The sequence below is a fragment of the Mobula hypostoma genome, chromosome X2 (genome assembly GCF_963921235.1).
Source record: "Mobula hypostoma chromosome X2, sMobHyp1.1, whole genome shotgun sequence".
Taxonomy (NCBI): domain Eukaryota; kingdom Metazoa; phylum Chordata; class Chondrichthyes; order Myliobatiformes; family Myliobatidae; genus Mobula; species Mobula hypostoma.
In genome coordinates, this window is record NC_086129.1 from 48,569,322 (window position 1) to 48,593,131 (window position 23,810).

General features: G+C 43.5%; 1 protein-coding gene across 7 annotated transcripts in view; it reads right to left on the reverse strand.

Moving 5' to 3' along the window:
* The window catches only part of LOC134341013 (proprotein convertase subtilisin/kexin type 7-like), a 323,082-nt gene that overhangs the window by 171,863 nt on the left and 127,409 nt on the right, over window positions 1-23,810 (reverse strand). For all 7 annotated transcript variants that reach the window (XM_063038716.1, XM_063038711.1, XM_063038717.1 and 4 more), the window contains one exon: window positions 6,419-6,557. In XM_063038716.1, coding sequence (XP_062894786.1) covers window positions 6,419-6,557 — 139 coding nt within the window. The remainder of the gene's footprint in view (window positions 1-6,418; window positions 6,558-23,810) is intronic.

Genomic DNA, 23,810 nt, shown 5'->3' on the forward strand with positions numbered 1-23,810 from the left:
GGGGGGAATGCGTTAGGATAGTGATAGGGCAAGTAAAGTGATGGTTGAGGGGTAATAACTGTTCCTGAACCTGGTGGTGCAAGTCCTGAGGCTCCTGTGCCTTCTTCCTGATGGCAGCAGCAAGAAGAGAGCATGACCTAATAGATAGATAGATAGATATACTTTATTGATCCGGAGGGAAATTGGGTTTCGTTACAGCTGCACCAACCAAGAATAGAGCATAAATATAGCAAAACAAAAACCACAAACAATCAAACAACAAAATGCAAACTATGCCAGATGGAAAATAATTCCAGGACCAGCCTATTAGCTCAGGGTGTCTGACCCCCCACGGGAGGAGCTGCAAGTTCGATGGCCACAGGCAGGAACGACCTCCCGTGCCGCCCAGTGTTGTATCTCGGTGGAATATGGCCGAAGTCCAACAGTAAAAAGTTCAATAGCTGGTCTACAAACACGTTCCTCGATCGTAATATGACCCGGATTGCACCATCTGTTGTTAACCAGAACAGTAAGCACCCAGCTCCTTTATACTTACCGCTCTCAGTGCACTTCCGGTCAGCCCGAACGGTCTGGAAGCCGTCTATGGAGAAGTTTTGATCGGGTATGTCCTCGTGGAGCCCCGTTCCAGTGAAATATATAACACTGCAGTCCCGAAATGTTCTTTGACGCCTGGCTAGCGCCGTGAACTCGTCCATTTTATTACCCACTGAACTCCTCTTCTCCATAAGTCTCTGTATTACCCACCGAACTCCGTTTCTCCATAAGTCTCTGTAAGTGGTGGGGTTCCCTGATCAAGGACATCTTCAAACTCTCATTGCTGCAGTCAGTGGTTCCCACTTGCTTCAAAAGGGTGACAATTATACCAGTGCTCAAGAAGAGCAGGGTGAACTGCCTCAACAACTATCACCCAGTGACACTCACATTTATTCTGATGCACAGCTTTGAGAGGTTGGTCATGGCTAGAATTAATTCCTGCCTAAGCAAGGACCTGGACCCACAGGCTTACAGTGGATGTAATCTCACTGGCCCACCATTCAGCCTTGTATCGCGTGGACAGAAGTAATACCGACACCTCCTCTGTTATTGACTACAGCTGAGCCATCAACACAATCACAACCTCAGTACAAATCAACAAGCTCCGAACCCTGCCTCTTTGAAGAGAAGATGGCGGCACGACACAGCACGCAGCAGCCACTCCGGAATGAATATCTGTTATCTGTCAAGTAGGGTGCCGTGCACAATCCTGATTTGATGGAGACAGACGTGAGAGCACGGAGGAACATCTGGTGAAACTTCTGAAATGCCTGTTTTGCTGCTGCTGCTACTGTGTGGTCCAGAATCTCCGGAAGTGAAGGCCCCGAATCCTCGGCTTTGCCTGTTGCTTGTCGGCCGGGGTCGAAGCGCTCGGCAGAGGATGGTGCTCGGTGCCTGGTGTCGGAGGGCTGGTCGGAGGCTCGAAGTTTTCGGACGGACTCAGAATTGGCTGTGGTCGGGTGCTTCCAGGGTGCTGCATCGGCAAATTTGTGGCGCTGGAGGTTCATGGCAGGGAGAGTTTCTCCCTTCTACCGTCTGCGTGAGATGATGGGGCTATCGGGATTTTGAGACTTTTTTTTTAACCGCGCCCATGGTCTGCTCTTATCAAATTACGGTATTGCTTTGCACTGTTGTAACTATATGTTATAGTTATGTGGTTTTGTCAGTTTTAGTCTTGGTCTGTCTTGTGTTTCTGTGATATCATACTGAAGGAACATCGAATCATTTCTTAATGCGTGCATTACTAAATGACAATAAACGAGGACTGAGTGTCCTCATAATCTAATCTAATCTGTACCTCCCTTCACTTCCTCACCGGGAGGCCACAGTCTGTGCAGATTGGAAATAACATCTTCACCTCACTGACAATCAACACTAGTGCACCTCAAGGATGCATGTTTAGTCCACTGCTCTGCTCTCTTTACACCCATGATTGTGTGGCTAGGCACAGCTCAAATGCAATCTCTAAATTTGCTGATGACACAACTATTGTTGGCAGAATTTCAGATGGTGATGAGGAGGCTTACAGGAGCGAGATAGATCAGCTGGTTGAGTGGTGTTGTAGCAACAACCTTGCACCCAACGTCAGTAAGAACAGGGAATTGATTGTGGACTTCAGGAAGGGGAAGTCAAGGGATCACACACCAGTCCTCATCGAGGGATCAGAAGTGGAAAGGGTGAGCAGTTTCAAGTTCCCGAGTGTCAACATCTCTGAAAATATATCTTGGGTCCAACATATTGTTGCAATTACAAAGAAGGCACATCATTTCTTCAGATGTATTGTGGAGAGCATTCTAACTGGTTGCATCACCATCTGAAAAGGAGGGGCTACTGCACGGGATCGGAAAAAGTTGCAGAAAGTTGTAAACTCAGCCAGCTTCATCATGGACACCAGCCTCACCAGCATCAAGGACACCTTCAAAAGGCAATGCCTCAAAAAGGCAGTGTCCATCTTTGAGGACCTCCATCATGCAGGACATGCCCTCTTCTCATTGCTACCATCAAGGAGGTGGTACCGGAGCCTGAAGACACACGCTCATTGTTTCAAAAACAGTTTCTTCCCCTCTACCATCAGATTTCTGAACGGACAATGAACCCATGAACAATATCTCAGTGATTTTTTCCCTCTCTTTTTGCACTGTTTATTTAATTTAATGCTTTTTATATTGTATATACTTTGTACTGCACTTATAGTTTTTATGTATTGCTATGTACTGCTGTCACAAAACAACAAATTTCACGACATGCCAGATATTAAACCTAATTCTGATTCTGCTTCTAAAAAATGAAAACTGTTGCTATTTTAGATTTCAGCACATCCATTTTCTCTGTGAAAACCAATCTATGCAGTTGAAAACCTAACTCCCTCTCAACTAAACTAAAACAGACTAGAGGAAGAGACAGGAGAAAATTCCAACAAAGATTCTTCTACACAAACTGCTTGCTTTTCATTGGCAGAATTGCAGCCTTCAGTCACAAGAAGGACAAAGGTCTCACTAAATTACTATGGAGCAATTGGGCACCAGAAATTAATGACATAAGCAATTACAACTAACCACTCCTGTTACTATTGTTCATTCGCTGTGGACACTTCAAGTTGAAATAAGTACTTGGATACTGAAGGATACGGCCAAGAAATTAATTATATTTTCAGTCACTTGGTGCAGTATATTCAAAAAGAGCCAACATTCCAAAGTGGAATTCTGGCCGGGGAACTATAAATAAAAGGTCTGCTTTTCTTAAACGTAAAAGCTGTAAGAGTTTACACAATCATATAATGTCTGTCTGTCTAGGTACCATATCCGATGTGGACGTTAGTGACCATGGTTTTCCATATAGATATATCCTTCGTTTTTTGGATGACTTCCATTTCCTCGATGTGTAGCCACTTGGCTATGCTTTTGATGTCTTCCTCTAGGTTTGCTCCCCTTGATCTTTCCAGAGAGTATGAGTTTTTCTAGTTCATCTTTCCGCATGATGTGTCCTAGGAATCTGAATTGTCTTTCTCTTATTGTTGGTATGAGTGATCAAACTGCTTGGGCTCTTCTGAGAACTTCTTCATTTGATGTGTGTGTGGTCCATGACATTTTTAACATTCTCCTGTAGAACCATAATTCAGCTGCTTCTAGTCTCCTTTCTATTGCTGGAGAAATGGTCCAGCATTCACTTCCATAAGTCAGGATAGAATAAATGTAGCACTGCAGTATTCTGTTTTTAGTGTACGTGCTCATCTTTCTGTCTGTTAATACGGTCTTCATTTTTTGGAAAGCTTCTTTCGCCATTGCTATTCTGTATTTGATATCTGTGTCGCACCTGCCATCACTTGTTACTAGGCTGCCAAGATATCTGAATTTGTTGACCTGTTTGATGTTTGCATTTCCGATCTTGATCACACATTGTGGGATGTTTGTCTTTCTGGAGCTGACCATGCTTTCTGTCTTCTTGGTGTTGATTGAGAGGCCTCTGTGATTACTTTCATATAATATTCACAATAAAAGCATGCATTTATATAGCATCTTTCTCATTCTTTTCAGATGGCCATAAAGAGTTTTAAAGCTAAGTAAAACACTTTTTGAAATATAGTTCCAAACCTAAACCTGCAACGATCAAGGAGGCCAAGGGCTTCAGATGCCTGCAAGCGTTCCCACCTGCAGGTTCTGCTCCAAGTTGGAGAGATATTGCTGTTCCTTCATTGGTAAATCCTGTAACTCACTGGCCAAAAGTACTGAGGAAGTACATGCACCGGGAAGAGTGGCTGCAGTTCACTACCACCTCCTCATGGGCTACTAAGAATAAATAGTAAATGTTGGCTTTATTAGTAGTGCCAATACAAGAATAAATAAATAAGTTTTTGTTGTATTCATGGCAGCCAAACTATGCACACTAAATCACACTAACAACAATAAGATAATAAACAGATATTGGATATGCCTACAAACTTTAGTGTACCCAATTTCTAAAGCACTTAAAATTAATCTACAACCTAATAAATTAACTGCGCTTTTTGGAGTAAGTCCTCAAAATATTCATGGTATTTCTGTGTCTGACCAACATGTTATTGCATTTGTTACATTGATAGCTAGGAGGGCCATTTTGTTGAAGTGGAAGGATACATCACCTCCCACTTTGTCACAATGATTCTCTCAAGTGATGCTATGTCTTAGTTTGGAGAAAATTAGAAGTCGAACCTTTGAACCTTTATTTGACTTTGAGAAAAGATGGGGCTCATTTGCTCGTTATTATCATTTGAGCTAATTGATATAATTTTTCCACGATCTAATTGTAAATTTTTTGGTATATTTTCTTTTCTTGCTGGCGGTTTGGTGTTTATTTTTAGAAGCTTTTTGTATAACGCATGGCTCCAGGGTTGTACATCTATTGTTTTTTTTTCTCACTTTTTCTGCTTAGTAAGTTTTTTTTGTTATCACAAATATTTTTTCAATCTTTAAGATGTCTTTTTTGAGACATTGTAAGTGTTGTTACTTCAATGTACTTGTGTTATTTCTTCTGTACAATATAACAATAAAAAGATTTGAAAAGAAAGAAGGAAACTTTAGTGTACCCCGATGCGGTATTGCACAGTTCAAATCCAACTGCTTCAGCTGTGGATTTGTTGCTGTAGATTCTAGGGCTGTCACAGAGCAGGCTTTGCACTTCCCACAGAGAGCAAGATGATACTGCCCAGACATCGATGATTGGAGTGCTGAGTGGAGAAAGAGGGAGCCAGTGGTTGTAGGTCTGACTCAAGAGCAAAGTTGGATTAAAGAGGAAATTAGAATTCTTTGTCACATGTACATTGACACATGCAGAGAAATGCATCGCTTGCATCAACATCCAACACCGTCCGGGGATTGTGTTGTGAGCAGCCCACAAGTGTTACCATGCTTTGGCGCCAACATAGCATGTCCCCATACATCTTTGGAATATGGGAGGAAACTGGAGCACACAGAGGATACCCATATGGTCATGGGGAGAACGTACAAACCCCTTACGGACAGCAGGTGGAATCAAACCCCAATCATTGGCACTGTAAAGCGTTGAGATATCCACTATGCTACTATGCCTTGCCAAGTTGGGGAAAAGGTTATTTTATTTTCTCAGGCTATGAAAATGAAGAGACTGCATGAAGCTCTATTTATTTAGAACAGTCGGTGGGGTGGTGTTTGGAGACCATATTCCAATCTCAAGGCAGGGTCAGAAGATTCCACTCTTGGGACATAAGGCACAAGCGACTTTAATATCCTTTGCAAATCATTTACTGAAACAAAAGTATTCAGCATACAGCTTCCGCTGATCATTCTGTGAAATAAAACTGCCATCATCACAAGAGGTTCTGCAGATGCTGGAAATCCAGAGCAACATGTACAAAATGCAGGAGGAACTCAGCAGGCCAGGCAGCATCTGTGGAGGTGAATAAACAGCTGATGTTTTGGGCTGAGACCCTTCATTAGGACTGAAAAGGAACAGGAGAGATGGCCAGTATAAAAAGGTTGGGGAGGAGTGAAGCAAGAGCTGGCAGGTGATAGGCATATCCAGGTGAGGGGCATGATAGGTCAGTGAGGGAGGTGGAGACTGATACAGAGTCCTGATAAAGGGTCTCAGCTTGAAACATCAACTGTTTATTTCCCTGCATATACAGTATACTGTCTGACTTGCTGAGTTCCTCCAGCATTTTGTGTATGCAGTCGTCAACTTACAGCCTGGCATTAGTATAAAAACATTCAGGGGACCCACTTTGCTTGAATCATACACAACTCTTCATTGAATCATCAGAATACCATTGGCAGATGTCACCATGAATACTTCAGCAAATCCTTCCCCCCCCCCCGCCACCTTGATCTGATTGTGCGATTCACCCAGTGTGAATCCTTGAATAGCTACATACCGATGGTAACGGTGTAGATGGAGTTTGCGTAACCATCATAGTTACAGTTGTCCTCATACTGCCCTCCATTGCCACTGGCCACCACGAAAATACTTCCAAAGCCCTGACGGCCTGCCATGACACCATGCTGTAATGCAGCCTAAGTGAAGGAGTTAGAAATCAATTGTTAGCATGGAAAATATTCTCACAGGTTAATGATGCCCTCATGAAGTGTGATAAATATTCATAGAGAATGCCAATCAATTCTTTCGATGGTTATATATTTTCATAGCTCCTATTGAGGAACGTTCCAGGACATACCAACATAACCAAAGTAAATGCATATAAAAAGTTTTACTTGGGATACAAGACCCTCACTGGTCTGTGGCACAGGCAGCAATCCAGAAATTACTATCCTGGAGGTCCTGCTTCTCAGTTTTCTGCCTAGCTCTCTAAATTCTCTCTTCAGGACCTCTTTGCTTTTCCTTCCAATGTCATCGGTACCAACATTACCAAGACAGCTGGCTGCTCTCCCTCCCTCTCCAAAATGTTATGGATGTGATCTGAGAAACCTCTGACCCTGACATCTGGGAGGCAACATACCATCCGGGTGTCCCGTTCACGTCCACAGAATCTCCTGTCTATTCCCCTCACTATTGAGCCCCCTATCACTACCGCTTCCCCCTTCTCCGTCTTTCCCTTCTGAAGGCAGAGTCAATATTTCAGGTTGTTGAGCAATTTTTCAAAGAGAAGTAGAGTCTGCTCACCAACATTGTTGTTTGTGTAGCAGGTGGGGTAACATCAATGATAGACCACTGTGGGGTTAATACTTTCCTGAAAAAAGCCATACCTAACACATTTACCATTCACTGCGCAAGTCACAGATACCATCTTGTCACAAAAACCTAAGTGATCAGCTGCACAAATAATTAAATACTGAGTTGGAGGAGAAAGGAAGAATACCAGATGATGATCTTCAGGTATACTGTGCCCATTTGGGTGAGCTGCATAAAGACATGTCAGAAAGATTTCAGGATCTTCGCTTGATCCAAATTTGAGATTGTGTAACAAATCCATTCTTGAACTCTTGTAATGAGGAATTAACAGGAAGGATGGAGGAAAAACGGATCTCGCTACAAAATGACTTTGAGCTGAAGCCAAGGTTCAAAAAATCATAAAGACTTTGCAGAAAGGAATCTCTGAACACTATCCTGCACTGTGGAAAAAAAGGTCAAAATGTTGTTTATTGCCTTTCCAACATCGCATTTAGTGGAGCGTGGTTTCAGTGCAGTCACCCAACTTCTTTCAAAACAACAAAACAGGCTGCAAATTCCTGAACATGGAGATCTGAGACTCCTCCTAAGTGTCATTCGGCCTGATGTTGAGAAGCTGATATCATTGCACCAAGCCCACCAGCTCATTGAAAGGTAAAAAAAAAAGCAAAGAAATACTGAATAGTTGGACTACTAATGTACACTGTAAAATTACTGATGAAAATTGTTTTTACTGTAATTAAAGACATAATTTTATTTGTAGCTTTAATAGATTTGAATATTTTTTGCAACTATCTGTCACTGCTTTGAATTTGCAGTTTCTATTTTCTTTCACTGTGCATTGCAAATGGAAATTCTTTATAGTTTTTATGTAATGGTCAGAAAGGGAGAGGAGTTGATGGGGATATGGCTTGGGAGCCAAACCAGTGGTAACCTACAAGAGTTTGGGAACCAGTCATCTGGTCTTTGGTGCTCAAATCTTTCCCAGTAGAACTTCATTACAGCAATGATTCACTGGCAAGAAAGTTTGGAGAAACAGAAACAAGATGAGAGATAGATTAGTTTTATTTGCCATATATATATTGAAACATATAGTAAAATGTATCACTTGGCATCAATGACTAACAGTCTGAGGATGTGCTGGTGGCAGCCCACAAGTGTCGCCATGCTTCTCACGCCAACATAGCATGTCCACAACACTAATCTTAACTTGCACGTCTTTGGACTGTGAGAGGAAATCAGAGCATCTGGAGAAAACCCCACACAACATGGGGAGGTGACAGACAACAGAGGGAAATAAGCCCCGAATGCTGGTACTGTAAAGCTTTACTTTAACCGCTATGCTACCGTGCTGCCCTTGGGTGGAACTGAATTTATTAGTTTTCCCTTCATCTGTGTGCAGTATGATCATTTTAAACAGCCAATGAAACATTTTGTAGATGTTTGTGGTATGTGGTTTGGTACCCTCCCTGTGTACCAAAACAGAGGAAACAGTCATAGTTCCACAAACGACAACAACACCCCAACCCAACACCTCCAACACTACATTTCCTTCAGTCTTCCAACTCTTCAATCAGGGCGTTGCCAGGTGGTCGTGCACATGTGACCAATGTGAATATCAATTTCTCTAACTTTTGGTAAATTCTCCCTCCTCACCTGTCCCTTTGGTGGCCTCTTCCTTCCTTTTTTTCCATGGTTCACTGTCCTCTCCCACCATCTTCCTTCTTCTTCTTCAGCCCATTACCCCTTCCATCTATCACCCCCACTCCACCACCTTTTTATTCTGGCTTCTTCACACTTTCTTTCCAGCCCTAATGAAGGGTTTCAGCCTGAAACTTTGACTGTTTATTCCTCTTCATATTCCTGCCTGACCTCCAGCATTTAGTACTTGAAAGTGCCAGAGTTAACTGCTGCATGATACCAGTAAACAACACATTCATCATTAATGTTAAATTTAATAAAAGTGGTTAACAAGACTGGAAGAGTCAGAACAAATAGTATAAAATTTGAAAAGGGGGGTCAGCTTGCACTTAAGGCAATGGTGGGTGTTGTCTGAAGGCCTCAAGAATGTGAAAAACACTTGAGAGGGCAGAACATGTGTAGATACAGAAATCTCCAGAGCACATTTGAAAGGAACTGTGATTGTCATGGGGATTTTAGTCTACTTATTAATTGGATGAACCAAACTGGCAAGAGTAATGTAAAATAATTTGTGGTGCATGTCAGCATCTGCTTCTTTGAACTAAGTATTGCACAACCTACCCAAGAACAAGCAATTTCACATTTGGTCATGAGAATTGAGGAAGAATTAATACGAGATCTGGCATTTAAAGATCCACTGGGAAGTACTGACCACAATATGATTGGACTGAAGACACAATTTGAGAATGAACAGCACAGAATCAAAACCACTATTTTTAAATTGAAGAGAGACAATTAGATTGGTACAAAAATGGTGATGTCGAAGGTGGACTGAAAATAAAAGCTAAGAGGCAAGATTGTAGAACGATAGCAGCCCTAACTTGCTCAACCTACCTTCATAAGGTATTATCTCTAATCCAGGCAGCATCCTGGTAAATCTCCTCTTTTTAAGACTATAAAGCTCCTCAGAAGAGAAAGTTGAATTTGAGAGAAATTTTTATGCAAATTCAGAACAAATAGTGAGAATTTCTGTGGATAAACAAATGGGAAGAAGGCAGCTGAGGTAGTTGTGGGAGTACTTAGAGAATGAGCTGGTGAAATAACAGGAAGCAAAAGAGGCAGATATGCTCCATCAGTTTTTTGCCTCAGTCTTCACTGTGAAGGATTCTGCAAGTATTCCTAAAACAGCAGATGGGCTAATTTTAAATAAGTGAGAAGAACATGTAAAAAATTCCAATCACAAAGATACAAAAAAAATCAGAAAAATGCACAGGCTAAAGTTGGTCACATAACCAAGGAAAAATGGCCTGTGCTGGTTACTGGTTAAAGGAGGTAATCAGACCCTTCGGCTGAAGTTTTTTGAAACTTGTTTAATTCTGTGAGGGTATCATAAGATTGAAAAATCAACCAATGCAACTCTAAGACATAGGAGAAGAATTAGGCCATTTGGCGCATCGAGTCTGCTCTACCATTTCATCATGACCGATACAATTTTCCTCTCAGCCCTAATCTCCCGCCTTCTCCCTGTATCCCTTCATGTCCTGACTAATCAAGAATTTATCGATCTCTGCCTTAAATATACATAAAGGTTTGGCCTCCACAGCTGCCTGTGCCAAAGAATTTAACAGATTCACACCCTCTGGCTAAAGAAGTTCCTCCTCAATTCCATTCTAAAAGGATGCCCCTCTATTCTCAGGCTGTGTCCTCTGGTCTTAGACTCCCCCACCATAGGAAACATCCTCTTCACATCCACTCTTTGAGGACTCTATCAAACTCCTTTGTTTAGTGCTATTTTTATTTTATTTAGAGATGCAGCACAGTAATAGGCCTTTTCGGCTCAACAAGCCTTCACCACTCAATTACACCCATATGTAACCAATTAATCTAATAACCTGTACATTAATAAGGGATTAAGACAAAAAGCGGGGAACTATAGGTCAGTTAGTTTAACATCTATTGTTGGCAAGGTGCTGGTGTCAATAACTAAAGAGGAACTATCTGGTCAATATGGCTTTATGAAACGCAAATTATGTATGTCAAATTTGCTTGATAGCTTTTGAGGATGTAACACGTGCCCCTGTAGATATAGTGTATTTAGATTTCCAAAACGGCACTTGAAAAGATGCCACATAAATGGTGCATAACTTAAGAGTCCAAGGTATTGAGGAAGTTAGTAAGAATGGAATGAAAACTGGTAGTCTCACAGAAAACAAGAAAAACTGGAACAAATAGATCCTTCTCAGACTGGAGGAATGTGACTACTGGAGGACCCCAAGTATCAGTTTGTGATCCCCTTAAGTGTTTACAATTTACACTAATGACCTGGAGGAGGAATAAAATGCAAGGTTTCCAGGTTTTCTGCTGATATAAAAAAAAGATGGAAATTCATGTTGTGATGAGGACATTTGAGATTTTGCAATGGGATATGGGATAGATTGACAGAATGGATAAAATGAGCAAGTGGAGGAATTAAATGTGGGGAAGTGTGAGTTCATGCACCAGTCAGATAAATCAAAGGTGGACTATCATCTAAATAAGACTATAAGACATAGGAGCAGAATTAGGCCATCTGGCCCATCGAGTCTGCTCCGCCATTCAATCATGGCTGATCCTTTTTTTCTCTCCTCAACCCCATTCCCCGGCCTTCTCCCCATAACCTTTGATGCCATGTCCAATCAAGAACCTATCAATCTCTGCCTTAAATACACCCAATGACCTGGTCTCCACAAGCTGCATGTGGCAACAATTTCCACAAATTCAAATGGACAGAGCTTGCAAATGAGTGAAGTTCAGAGGGATGTATGTCATCAAGCAGGCAGATCCAACAAGTAGTTAAGGAGGTAAACAACATCTAACCCTTTATAGTCATAGTCATACTTTATTGATCCTGGGGGAAATTGGTTTTCGTTACAGTTGCACCATAAATAATAAATAGTAATAAAACCATAAATAGTTAAATAGTAATATGTGAATTATTTATGCAGGAAATAAGTCCAGGACCAGCCTATTGGCTCAGGGTGTCTGACCCTCCAAGGGAGGAGTTGTAAAGTTTGATGGCCACAGGCAGGAATGACTTCCTATGATGCTCTGTGTTGCATCTCGGTGGAATGAGTCTCTGGCTGAATGTACTCCTGTGCCCACCCAGTACATTATGTAGTGGATGGGAGACATTGACCAAGATGGCATGCAACTTAGACAGCATCCTCTTTTCAGACACCACCGTCAGAGAGTCCAGTTCCATCCCCACAACATCACTGGCCTTACGAATGAGTTTGTTGATTCTGTTGGTGTCTGCCACCCTCAGCCTGCTGCCCCAGCACACAACAGCAAACATGATAGCAATCATGGCTGATCATGATTGCTGATCATGAGCAATCATAGCAATCAACTCTTTACTGTGAAAGAGTTGGAAAATAAGAATAGGGAGGTTTTGTTACAGTTGTATAGGATGTTTGTTTCAAAGCTGTGTCTCAAGTATTGTGTACTCATCGAAAAAAAATGGATATAGTTGCACTGGAAGCAGTCAGAGGAAGTTCACTGGGCTAATCGCTGGAATGAGAGTGTTGTTCTACCAAAAGAGGTTAGTTAGTTTGGGTGCGTATTCTTTGGAATTTAGAAGAATAAGCAGTAACCTTATTTCAAACATGAAAGATTATAAGGGAGATTGACAAAGTAGATACTAAGACGTTTCCACTAATGGGAAAAGCACAAACATGGGGACATAGCTGCAAGATAAAGAGGCAGTCACTTAAAATGGAAGTGCAGTAGAAACTTCATAAAGGGTAGTGAATCTCTGGAATTCACTGCTCCCGAGAGTGATAGAGGTCTGATCATTAAGGCAGAGATATTATAATATTTGAAAAATCAAGAGAAGTTGAGATCAGCATAGAGCAGCCATGATTGTATTGGATGGTGGGATAAGCTTGATGTACTGAGTATCCTACTCTTGCTCTTATTTTCTTGTCATTTTTAATATAGCAAATAGGTTATTTTATTTCCTTGTAGCATCAGATGTGGCTGATTTGGCAGCACTTTCAACTGAACCCGTTGTTTGTGGATTCAAGACCCACTCCAGAGCCTTGCAATGTAGCAATGAGGAATTGTTTGAGCTAATCAAAGACAGGACAAAAAATTAAGACCAATGTCAAAAAAGAGTGGATACTTGAAAAAAAGACATTTCTCTTACACAGAGAACAAAATTCTCTGTTTTAAAACATTGTTTGAAAAGTTCATAATGAAGTCATTAAAAGGAGATTCTGTTGAAATGACTCTAAAAGACAGCTTTTTTTTATTGTGCTCTCTGACTCACTCTTTGGGGTGCCTGTTTGCTTTAAGATCCCTGGTTGATGGGTTAGATGATGCTGTTCTGATCATTAATGGAGTTGATGCCAACAGAGCATTCCTATCATCCAAACTCAGCCACCTTAAAAAGCACACTTGCGTAATCTAATCAGAAGTGTACAGTTACCGTTCCAAACCCTATTATGTGACAATTCCAGTTGTTCTTTGCTTGGTTCACACTGCCACCTTTACAAGTGCAAATGGTAGCTGTTTTCCATTGGATATATATCGAGCTCATCTACAAGGAACACTGCCACAGGATCCATCATTAATGACCCCCACCATCCCTCACTATTACCACTGCGTAGGAGGTATAAGAGCCTTAGGCCCCACAGCACCATCTTCATGAATAGTTATTACCAACAACAAAAGTTCAAAGTAAATTTCTTATCAATTCTTCTTCTTCGGCTGTCCATCGATTTTCGATGTTGACTGAGGCCTGGGCAAGGTTGTATGGAAGACAGGCAGTTGTCTATGCTGCAAGTCTCCCCACTCCACGACACCGATGTTGTCCAAGGGAAGGGCACTGGGACCCATACAGCTTGGTACCAGTGTCGTCGCAGAGCAATGTGTGGTTAAATGCCTTGCTCAAGGACACTATATGCTGCCTCAGCTGAGGCTCGAACTAGCGACCTTCAGATCACTAGACCGACGCTTTAACCACTTAGCCACTTGCCACACACAATTTCTTATGAAAGTATATGCATGTCGCTATATATTACCCTGAGATTCATTTTCTTGCAGGCATTCATGGTAGAACAAAGAGGTACTATAGAATCAGTGAAAAACAAAGAGTGACAAACAACCAACATGCAAAAGAAGACAAACTGTGCAAGTACAAAAAACAGAAATAATAATAATTAATATGTGAATAATTAACTAATACTGAGAACACAAGTTGTAATGTCCCTGAAATTGAGTCCAAAGGTTGTGTTCAGGCTCCTGAACCAGCGTGGATAACTTCACTCACCTCAACGCTGAACTGGTTCCACAACCTATGGACTTACTTTCAAGGACTCTTCAACTCATGTTCTCAATATTATTTATTTACTTTTTAAAAATTATTTGCATGATTTGTCTTCTTTTGCAGATTGGCTGCTTGACAGTGTATGTTTATGTGTAGTTTTTCATAAACTCTATTGTATTTTTTGTTTTCCTGTGAATGCCTGCAAGATGAATCTCAAGGTAGAATATGGTGATAAATGCATACTTTGATAATAAATTTACTTTGAGCTTGAAAGACAGGTGTTCAACTGCATTGTGCATATTTTGTTGGACTTTTCACTATCTATCAAATATTTCAAATAATTAGATTAAGGAATCTCAATGATTGAGGAAGTAATTTTGGGCTTAACAAATCTTTAATCATTATCTGAAATGACTGAGAGTTCCCTTAAAAATGACCTCAGAAAGAGCAGTTTTCTTTGTTTCAGCCCAAGGCTTAAGTTGCTGAGATCACAGCCATCCAGCCAACAGCAGCTACAATAACTGCCCTAATTATTTCTTTCCAATAAAAAGGGGGAAGAAATACAATACAACTTCAAAGCAATCATGCCAAGTCATGCTCAGCTAGAGCCAGCAGTACCAATCAGTAAATCTAAAAGAGCACTCCATTGTTAGCAGGTTCATTCAAATGCTCTTCCCGGATACCCGCTCATTTGAGGTAAATTTGTGACACAGAGATGGCAGAGGAACTGAATGCATATTTTGCATCATTCTTCACAGTGGAAGATGTCTGCAGTATACCGGACATTCAAGAGTGTCAAGGAAGTGAAGTTTGTGCAGTGAAAATTATGACTGAGAAGGTGCTCAGGAAGCTTAATGGTCTGAGGGTGGTTAAATCTCCTGGACCTGATGGAATGCACCCTCGGGTTCTGAAGGAAGTAGCTGGAGAGATTGCGGAGGCATTAGCAATGATCTTTCAACAATCGATAGATTCTGGCATTGTACTGGATGACTGGAAAATTGCAAATGTTACTCCACTATTTAAGAAGGGTGGGAGGCAGCAGAAAGGAAACTATAGACTTGTTATCCTGACATCAGTGGTTGGTAAATTGTTGGAATCGATTGTTAGGGATGAGATTATGGAGTACCTGGAGGTACATGACAAGATTGGCCAAAGCCAGCATGGTTTCCTGAAAGGAAAATCGGGCCTGACTAACCTACTGCAATTATTTGAGGAAATTACAAGCAGGGTAGACAAAGGAGATGCAGTAGATGTGGTGTACTTGGATTTTCAGAAGGCTTTTGACAAGATGCCGCACATGAAGCAGTTTAGCAAGATAAGATCCCATGGAATTACAGGGGCATTACTAGGATGGGTGGAGCATTGGCTGATCAGCAGAAAACATAGAGTGGGAATAAAGGGATCCTATTCTGGCTGGCTGCCGGTTACCAGTGGAGTTCCACAGGGGTTGGTGTTGGGACCGCTGCTTTTTACGATGTATATCAATGATTTCAATTATGGGATTAATGGTTTTGTGGCTAAATTTGCCGATGATACAAAGGTAGGTGGAGGAGCGGGTAGTGTTGAGGAAACAGAGAGACTTAGATAGTTTAGGGGAATGGGCAAAGAAGTGGCAAATTAAATACAATGTTGGAAAGAGTATGGTCATGCATTTTGGTGGAAGAAATAAACGGGCAGACTATTATTTAGATGGGGAGAGAATTCAAAATACGGAGGTGCAAGGGGACTTGGGAGTTCTTGTGCAGGATACCATAAAGGTTAACCTCCAGGTTGAATCGGTGGTGAAGAAAGTGAATGCAATGTTGACATTCATTTCTAGAGGTATAGAATATAAGAGCAGGGATGTGATGTTGAGGCTCTATAAGGCACTCGTGAGACCACACTTGGAGTATTGTGTGCAGTTTTGGGCTCCTTATTTTAGAAAGGATATACTGACCTTGGAGAGGGTTCAGAGAAGATTTACGAGAATGATTCCAGGAATGAAAGGGTTACTGTATGAGGAATGTCTGGCAGCTCTTGGGCTGTATTCCCTGGAGTTCAGGAGAATGAGGGGGAATCTCATATAAACATCCTGAATGTTAAAAGGCCTGAACAGATTAGATTTGGCAAAGTTATTTTCCATGGTAAGGGAGTCCAGGACAAGAGGGCACGACTTCAGGATTGAAGGACATCCATTTAGAACTGAGATGTGGAGAAATTACTTTAGTCAGGGGGTGGTAAACCTGTGGAATTTGTTGCCATGAGCGGCTGTGGAGGCCAAGTCATTGGGTGCATTTAAGGCAGAGATAGATTAGCCAGGGCATCAAAGAGTATGGGGAGAAAGCAGAGGAGTGGAGATGACTGGAAGAATTGGGTCAGCCCCACTCAATGGGCCGAATGGCCTACTTCTGCTCCTATATCTTATGGTCTTAATATATTCACCTCCTAACAAAAGACAGCTTCTCAGGGTTCTAGAACTCAGAACAACCGTTGTCTTCTTGGTACAGAGTGAATACTATATTGAGTGTGTGAGAACAAAAGTGAAGTGGCAGTTGCTGCAATTAATGGCACGGCATTGGAAAGTTATCCCTGCTGTCAATACTCACATCTGAGCCAATACTGGGAAGAGAAAAGTAGCACAATGAGCTGACTTTATTCACAGGGGTCACAATTCCTATACATTCTTGATCAGTTGTAAAGAACTAGGGGGTGTAACACAATTTTATTTTTATTTTTATTTAGAGATACAGGACAGTCACAGGCCCTTCTGACCCAATGAACCTGCACCACCCAATTACACCCACGTGACCAATAAATCTGCCAACCCACATGACTTTGGACTCTGGGAGGAAACTGGAGCACCCGGAGGAAACCCATGGGGGAACATACAAACTCCTTAGTGAGTAGCAGGAATTGAATCCAGGTCACTAGCACTGTAATAGCATTACACTAATGACTCCACTACCATGCTGCCCCAGTTAGCCTCAGAGTGAAGGAACAGCAGAGACTGAGACGGCAAAACTTGATTTTGCATTCACCTCATCCCATGCATTGCCCGTGCAGGTAGAAGAAATTGGGGTAATTCTCACCACTTTATTGAATAGCTGCTAGCACTTATTGTTCACAGCAAGAAAGTCACAGAATACTACAGCACACAAACAGGCATTTTGGCACACCTAGTCCATGCCAAACTATTAATCTGCTTGGTCCCATTGACCTGCACCTGGATCACAGCTCTCCATACCTCTCCCATCCATGTACTTAACCAAACTTCTCTTAAATGTTGCAGTCAAACCCGCAAAACCACTTTTGCTGGCAGCTCGCTCCACACTCACACCGTCCTCTGAGTGAAGAAGCTCCCCCTCATGTTCTCCTTAAACATTTCACCTTTCACCCTTAACCCATGACCTCTAGTTCTAGTCTTACATAACCTCAGAAAAAGCCTGCTGCATTTACCCTATCCATAGCCTCACAATTCTGTATACCTATATCACAGCCATACCATACCACTTCCTGCCAGCAGTACCTCTTCCAGCTTTATAGATGTGCTGGTATGGAGCGACCATTGCACCCTGGTAGGGTGGCAGGAGGTTGGGGTAAGAGCAGACATGTATGAAATGGAAGAGATGCAGTTGCGGTCAGCGTTGATAGTGGAGGAAGCAAAGCCATTTGAAAAAGGGCTAGAATGAAAAGTTTCATCCTGAGAGCAGATGCAGTGGAGACGGAGGGATTGAGAGAAGGGGAGTTATAGTCCGGGTAGCTGTGAGAGTCACTGGGTTTATAGTTGACATCAGTAGATAAGCTGTCTCCAGAGATTGAGACAGAAAGATTGAGAAAGGGGAGGGAGGTGTCAGAAGTGGACCAGGTGAATTTGAGGGCCGGGTGGAAGGTGGAGGCAAAGTGGATGAAGTCGATGAGTTCAGCACAGGTGCAGGAAGCAGCACCAATGCAGTCGTCGACGTAGCATAGGAAAAGTGCGGGACAGTCACCAGTGTAGGCTGTTCACGTAGCCAACAAACAGGCAGGCATAGCTTGGACCCATGTGAGTACCACGGCTACCCCTACTGTTTGAAGGAAGTGGGAAGGGCCAAAGCAGAAATTATTGAGAGTGAGGACAAGTTCCACGAGGCGGAGGAGAGTGCTGGAAGAGGGAAACTGGTTAGGTCTGGTGTCCAGAAAAGAACAGAGAGCTTTGAGGCCTTCCTGGTGGGGGATGGAGGTGTATAGGGACTGGACATCCATAGTGAAAATAAGATGATGGGGGCGGGGGAACTTGAAATCCTTGAAAAGATCAAAAGTGTGTGAGGTGTCATGGATGTAGGTAGGAACAAGAGGGATAAAACAGAATCGAGGTATACGGATATGAGTTCAGTGGGGCAGGAACAAGCTGAAACAATGGGTCTACCTGGACAAACGGGTTTGTGGATCTTGGGTAGGAGGTAGAAACGGGAGGTGCGGGGTGTGGGAACTATGAGGTTGGTAACAGTGGATGGGAGATCCCCCAGAGTCAATAAGGTTGGTGATGGTGTGGGAGACAATGGCTTGGTGTTCCTGAGTGGGGTCCTATTCAAGGGGTAAGTAAGAGGAGGTGTCTGAGTATCGGCGCCGGGCCTCAGCAAGGTAGAGATCAGTACGCCAGGCAACTACAACAACCCCCTTATCTGCGGGTTTGATGGTGAGGTTAGGATTGATGCAGATGGAATGGAGAGCCAAGCGTTCAAAAGGAGTGGGGTTGGAATAGGAGATGAGTGTTAAAGTCTGGACGGTTAATGCCCCGTCGGCAGTTGGCACTGAAAAGGTCCAAAGCAGGCAGAAGACCAGAGCAGAGTGTCCAGGAAGAGGAGGAGGGTTAAAGACAGGAGAAGGGCTCATTGGTGGGAAGTCCTTTCCAAAGAAATAGGCTCGGAGGCGGAGGCGGAGGCAGAGGCAGCGGAAAAAGAGCTCAGCGCCATGGCGGTCGAGGATCTCACTGAGGTCTGGGCGCAGGGGGACAAGGGTGAGGCCCTTACTGACGATGGAACTTCCTGCCTCAGAGAGCTGGGATTGGAGGGGGGAAGAGGATCGGTAGTGTCTGAGGAGAGGGGAGGATTGGGGCTTTCAGGGAAGGTGGGGTGGGAGGAAGATGAAGTCTCTGAGGACCCAAGAACTGTAAGTTGGACCTGAGAGCCACGGGACTGCAAAGTGGTGGTCAGGGAAAGGGAGACGGGGTTTTTCACCCAGGGAGTTGTGGATCAGTGGAATGCTCTGCCTCAGAAGGCAGTGGAGGCCAATTCTCTGGATGCCTTCAAAAAGGAGTTAGATAGAGCTCTTAAAGATAGCGGAGTCAAGGGATATAGGGATAAGGCAGGAACTGGATACTGATTGTGGATGATCAGCCATGATCACAGTGAATGGAGGTGCTGGCTCGAAGGGCCGAATGGCCTACTCCTGCACCTATTGTCTATTGTTCCAGCAGCAGCGTGTAAAGTCCCGGTGCTGTCGGTCAAGGTCCAGGATGGAGGTTGTACAATAGGCATTTTGAAAGTGTCCGGTGTCATTGGAATGTACAATGAAGGAGTGGAGTCCGGATTCTGATTCTGCTCGAGAATATTAGACGGCAGCAGGGATCACCCTCTGGGACAATCGTGGCTGCCGGCATTAGAGATACAAAATACTCTGCAAATGCGTTGTGAGCCGGCATTGGAGATGGCAGGTTCTGTCTTCCAATCCTTGCCGGACATGAGAAAGACGAAGAATCAGCGATTGAAAGCATGGATCCGATGGAGGATAAAGTATCGGACAGGTCCATTGCAGGCAGCGGAGAGAGAATCCCGGAGTTGTGGAAGTGACTGGGATAGGGACACAAAGTATCTCCTCACGGCAGAAAGTGTGGCGCGTAAAACGTGGTGGGAGAAGCAGTCGACTGAGTGCAAGTATCTGGGGTCCTCAGAGGGTCCAAGTCAAGAAGCTTGAAAACAAATCTGGAGCCCATGTGGCATAAGCTGGCGGGAGAGACATGCTCCCAGGAAGGATACATGGCTGTGGTAGCGGGATTGGGTGAGCACGTGGTCGAAGGGTTGGAGAGCAGCAGAGACCACAGAGGGGGAGCAGTGAGAGAGGGTTTCACTGGACTCCCGTCAAACGGATGGTTTAAATTTCTTCAGGGTAAGCACCCCTGGAAGAGACTTTGCAATGCAGTAATCCAATCACAAGCAAGAGAAAATCTGCAGATGCTAGAAATCCAAGCACCACACACAAAATGCTGGAGGATAATGGTCACTCCCTAATATACGTGACTGTACATGAGGAACAAGAGACTAGAAGCATTGCAGATTGTGGGTCATTGAATAAAAATGGGGCACCTACATTGCAGAGATCAGTTCCATTGCTCAATGTATAAAATGTACTGGTAAACGATCAGAAACATCCAAGTTGTGTTGCTGGGACGTGGCGAGCTTCAAAGTAAATTTATTTTCAAAGTGGGGTGTATGGGGTGTCAGGGAGGGGTAGCACCTCTGGTGGGGGAACATGTCGCGTCCTTTTCAGGGCGGTTTGTCCACCTTTGGTCCCCACCTGGCACTCAGCTCTCACCTGTGGCTCCCCGCAGCTGTTTGCATGCGACAGCGGCCACACCCCGGGCAACGGCTTCGACAAGCCGGCTAAACCAGCTGAGGGTAGCCGACGGGTCTCAAACCCTCGGTGAGATAGGGAGTTGTCTATCCCAGCATGTGAAGACAGACTCCGGCGGATTGAGCGGACGAGACCAATGGAAGGTCCAACGGTCAAGAAGGCGGTCTCTGCAAGCGTCGTGGAACGTGTAGAGCAGGACAAGACACAGAAGGCGTCCTGGTCATCCACTGCGCCTAGTCCCATCTCCAGCCGTCTAGACTCTGTCTTGCCATTGGATCCAGATGGGAATTGGGAAGAGAGAGTGAGGCTGACACTGCGCAACTCTCCCTCACTTAAATCCAAATCATGCGCTAGTCTCGACACCATGATGATGGTGAAGCAACCAATATGCAAAAGACAAACTGTGCAAATACAAAAATAATAATAATAATAATAATAATGTACTTTGAACTAATGAAAATTTGTAAGCACCAAACAGGACTAGTGCATCTTAGTGGACAATAGTTTTCAATTGGGGTCGACATATGTGCTATGTGGCTCTGTATAAAACCTGTGAGACATTGCAAGTTGCAGAATTCAGCAAGGATATTTGTTGCCTGTAAGGAGGAGGAAAGAAACTCAGATGGTAGTTTGCCTCCCAGGTGCCAGGGTCCGGGATGTTTCTGATCACATCCACGATATCTTGAAGTGGGAAGGTGAACAGCCAGAGGTCGTGGTACATATTGGTACCAACGACATAGGTTGGAAAAAGGAGGAGGTCTTGAAACCAGACTACAGGGAGTTAGGAAGGAAATTGAGAAGCAGGGCCTCAAAAGGTAGTAATCTTGGGATTACTACGCGACAGTGAGCATAGGAATAAAATGAGGTGGAGGATAAATGCGTGGCTGAGGGATTGGAGCAGGGGGCAGGGATTCAGATTTCTGGATCATTGGGACCTCTTTTGTGGCAGGAGTGACCTGTACAAAAAGGACAGGTTGCACTTGAATCTGAGAGGGACCAATATTCTGGCAGGGAGGTTTGCCAGGGCTATTGGGGAGAGTTTAAACTAGAATTACTGGGGGATGGGAACCAAACTGAAGGGATAGAAGAAGGGGCAGTTGGTTTACAGATAGAGAAAGCTTGTAGACAGTGTGAGAGGGAGGACAGGCAGGTGATGGAGAAGGAATGCGCTCAGACCGATGGTTTGAGATGTGTCTATTTTAATGCAAGAAGCATCATGAACAAAGCAGATGAGCTTAGAGCGTGGATCAGTACTTGGAGCTATGATGTTGTGGCCATTACAGAGACTTGGATGGCTCAGGGGCAGGAATAGCTACTTTAAGTGCCAGGCTTTAGATGTTTCAGAAAGGACAGGGAGGGAGGCAAAAGAGGTGCGGGCATGGCACTGTTGATCAGGGATACCAGATGTTCTCAGGGAAATGTATGGCAGAAATGTGGCAAATGTTCAGGGGATATTTGCGTTGTGTTTTGCATAGGTACGTTCCAATGAGACAGGGAAAGGATGGTAGGGTACAGGAACCATAGTGTACAAAGGCTGTTGAAAATCTATTCAAGAAGAAAAAAGCTTACAAAAGATTCAAAAAACTAGGTAATGGTAGTGATCTAGAAAATTATAAGGCTAGCAGGAAGGAGTTTAAGAATGAAATTCGGAGAGCCAGAAGGGGCCATGAAAAGGCTTTGGCGAGCAGGATTAAAGAAAACCCCAAGGCATTCTACAAGTATGTGAAGAGCAAGAGGATAAGACATGAGAGAATAGGACCTATCAAGTGTGACGGTAGAAAAGTGTGTATGGAACTGGAGGAGGTAGCAGAGGTACTTAATGAATTCTTTACTTCAGTATTCACTACGGAAAAGGATCTTGGTGATTGTAGGGATGACTTACTGCGGATTGAAAAGCTTGAGCATATAGATATTAAAAAAAAAGAGGATGTGCTGGAGCTTTCGGAAAGCATCAAGTTGGATAAGTCACTGGGACCGGATAAGATGTACCCCAGGCTACTGGGGGAGGTGAGGGAGGAGATTGCTGAGCCTCTGGCAATGATCTTTGCATCATCAATGGGGACGGGAGAGGTTCTGGAGGATTGGAGGGTTACAGATGTTGTTCCCTTATTCAAGAAAGGGAATGGAGATAGCCCAGGAAATTACAGACCAGTGAGTCTTATTTCAGTGGTTGGTAAGTTGATGGAGAAGATCCTGAGAGGCAGGATTTATGAACATTTAGAGAGGCATAATATGATTTGGAATAGTCAGCATGGCTTTGTGAAGGGCAGGTCATGCCTTACAAGTCTGATTGAATTTTTCGAGGATGTGACTAAACACATTGATGAAGGTAGAGCAGTAGATGTAGTGTATATGGATTTCAGCAAGGCATTTGATAAGGTACCTCATGCAAGGCTTATTGAGAAAGTAAGGAGGCATAGGATCCAAGGGGACCTTGCTTTGTGGATCCAGAATTGACTTGCTCACAGAAGGCAAAGGATGGTTGTAGACAGGTCATATTCTGCATGGAGATCGGTGACCAGTGGTGTGCCTCAGGGATCTGTTCTGGGACCCTTTCTCTTCGTGATTTTTATAAATGACCTGGATGAGGAAGTGGAGGGATGGGTTAGTAAATTTGTTGATGACACAAAGGTTGGGGGTGTTGTGGATAGTGTGGAGGGCTGTCAGAGGTTACAGTGGGGCATCGATAGGATGCAAAACTGGGCTGAGAAGTGGCAGATTGAGTTCAACCCAGATAAGTGTGAGGTGGTTCATTTTGGTAGGTCAAATATGATGGCAGAATATAGCATTAATGGTAAGACTCTTGGCAGTGTGGAGGATCAGAGGGATCTTGGGGTCCGAGTCCATAGGACACTCAAAGCAGCTACGCAGGTTGACTCTGTGGTTAAGAAGGCATACGGTGCATTGGCTTTCATCAATCATGGAATTGCGTTTAAGAGCCGAGAGGTAATGTTGCAGCTATATAGGACCCTGGTCAGACCCCACTTGGAGTACTGTGCTCAATTCTGGTCACCTCACTACAGGAAGGATGTGGAAACTATAGAAAGGGTGCAGAAGAGATTTACAAGGATGTTGCCTGGATTGGGGAGCATGCTTTATGAGA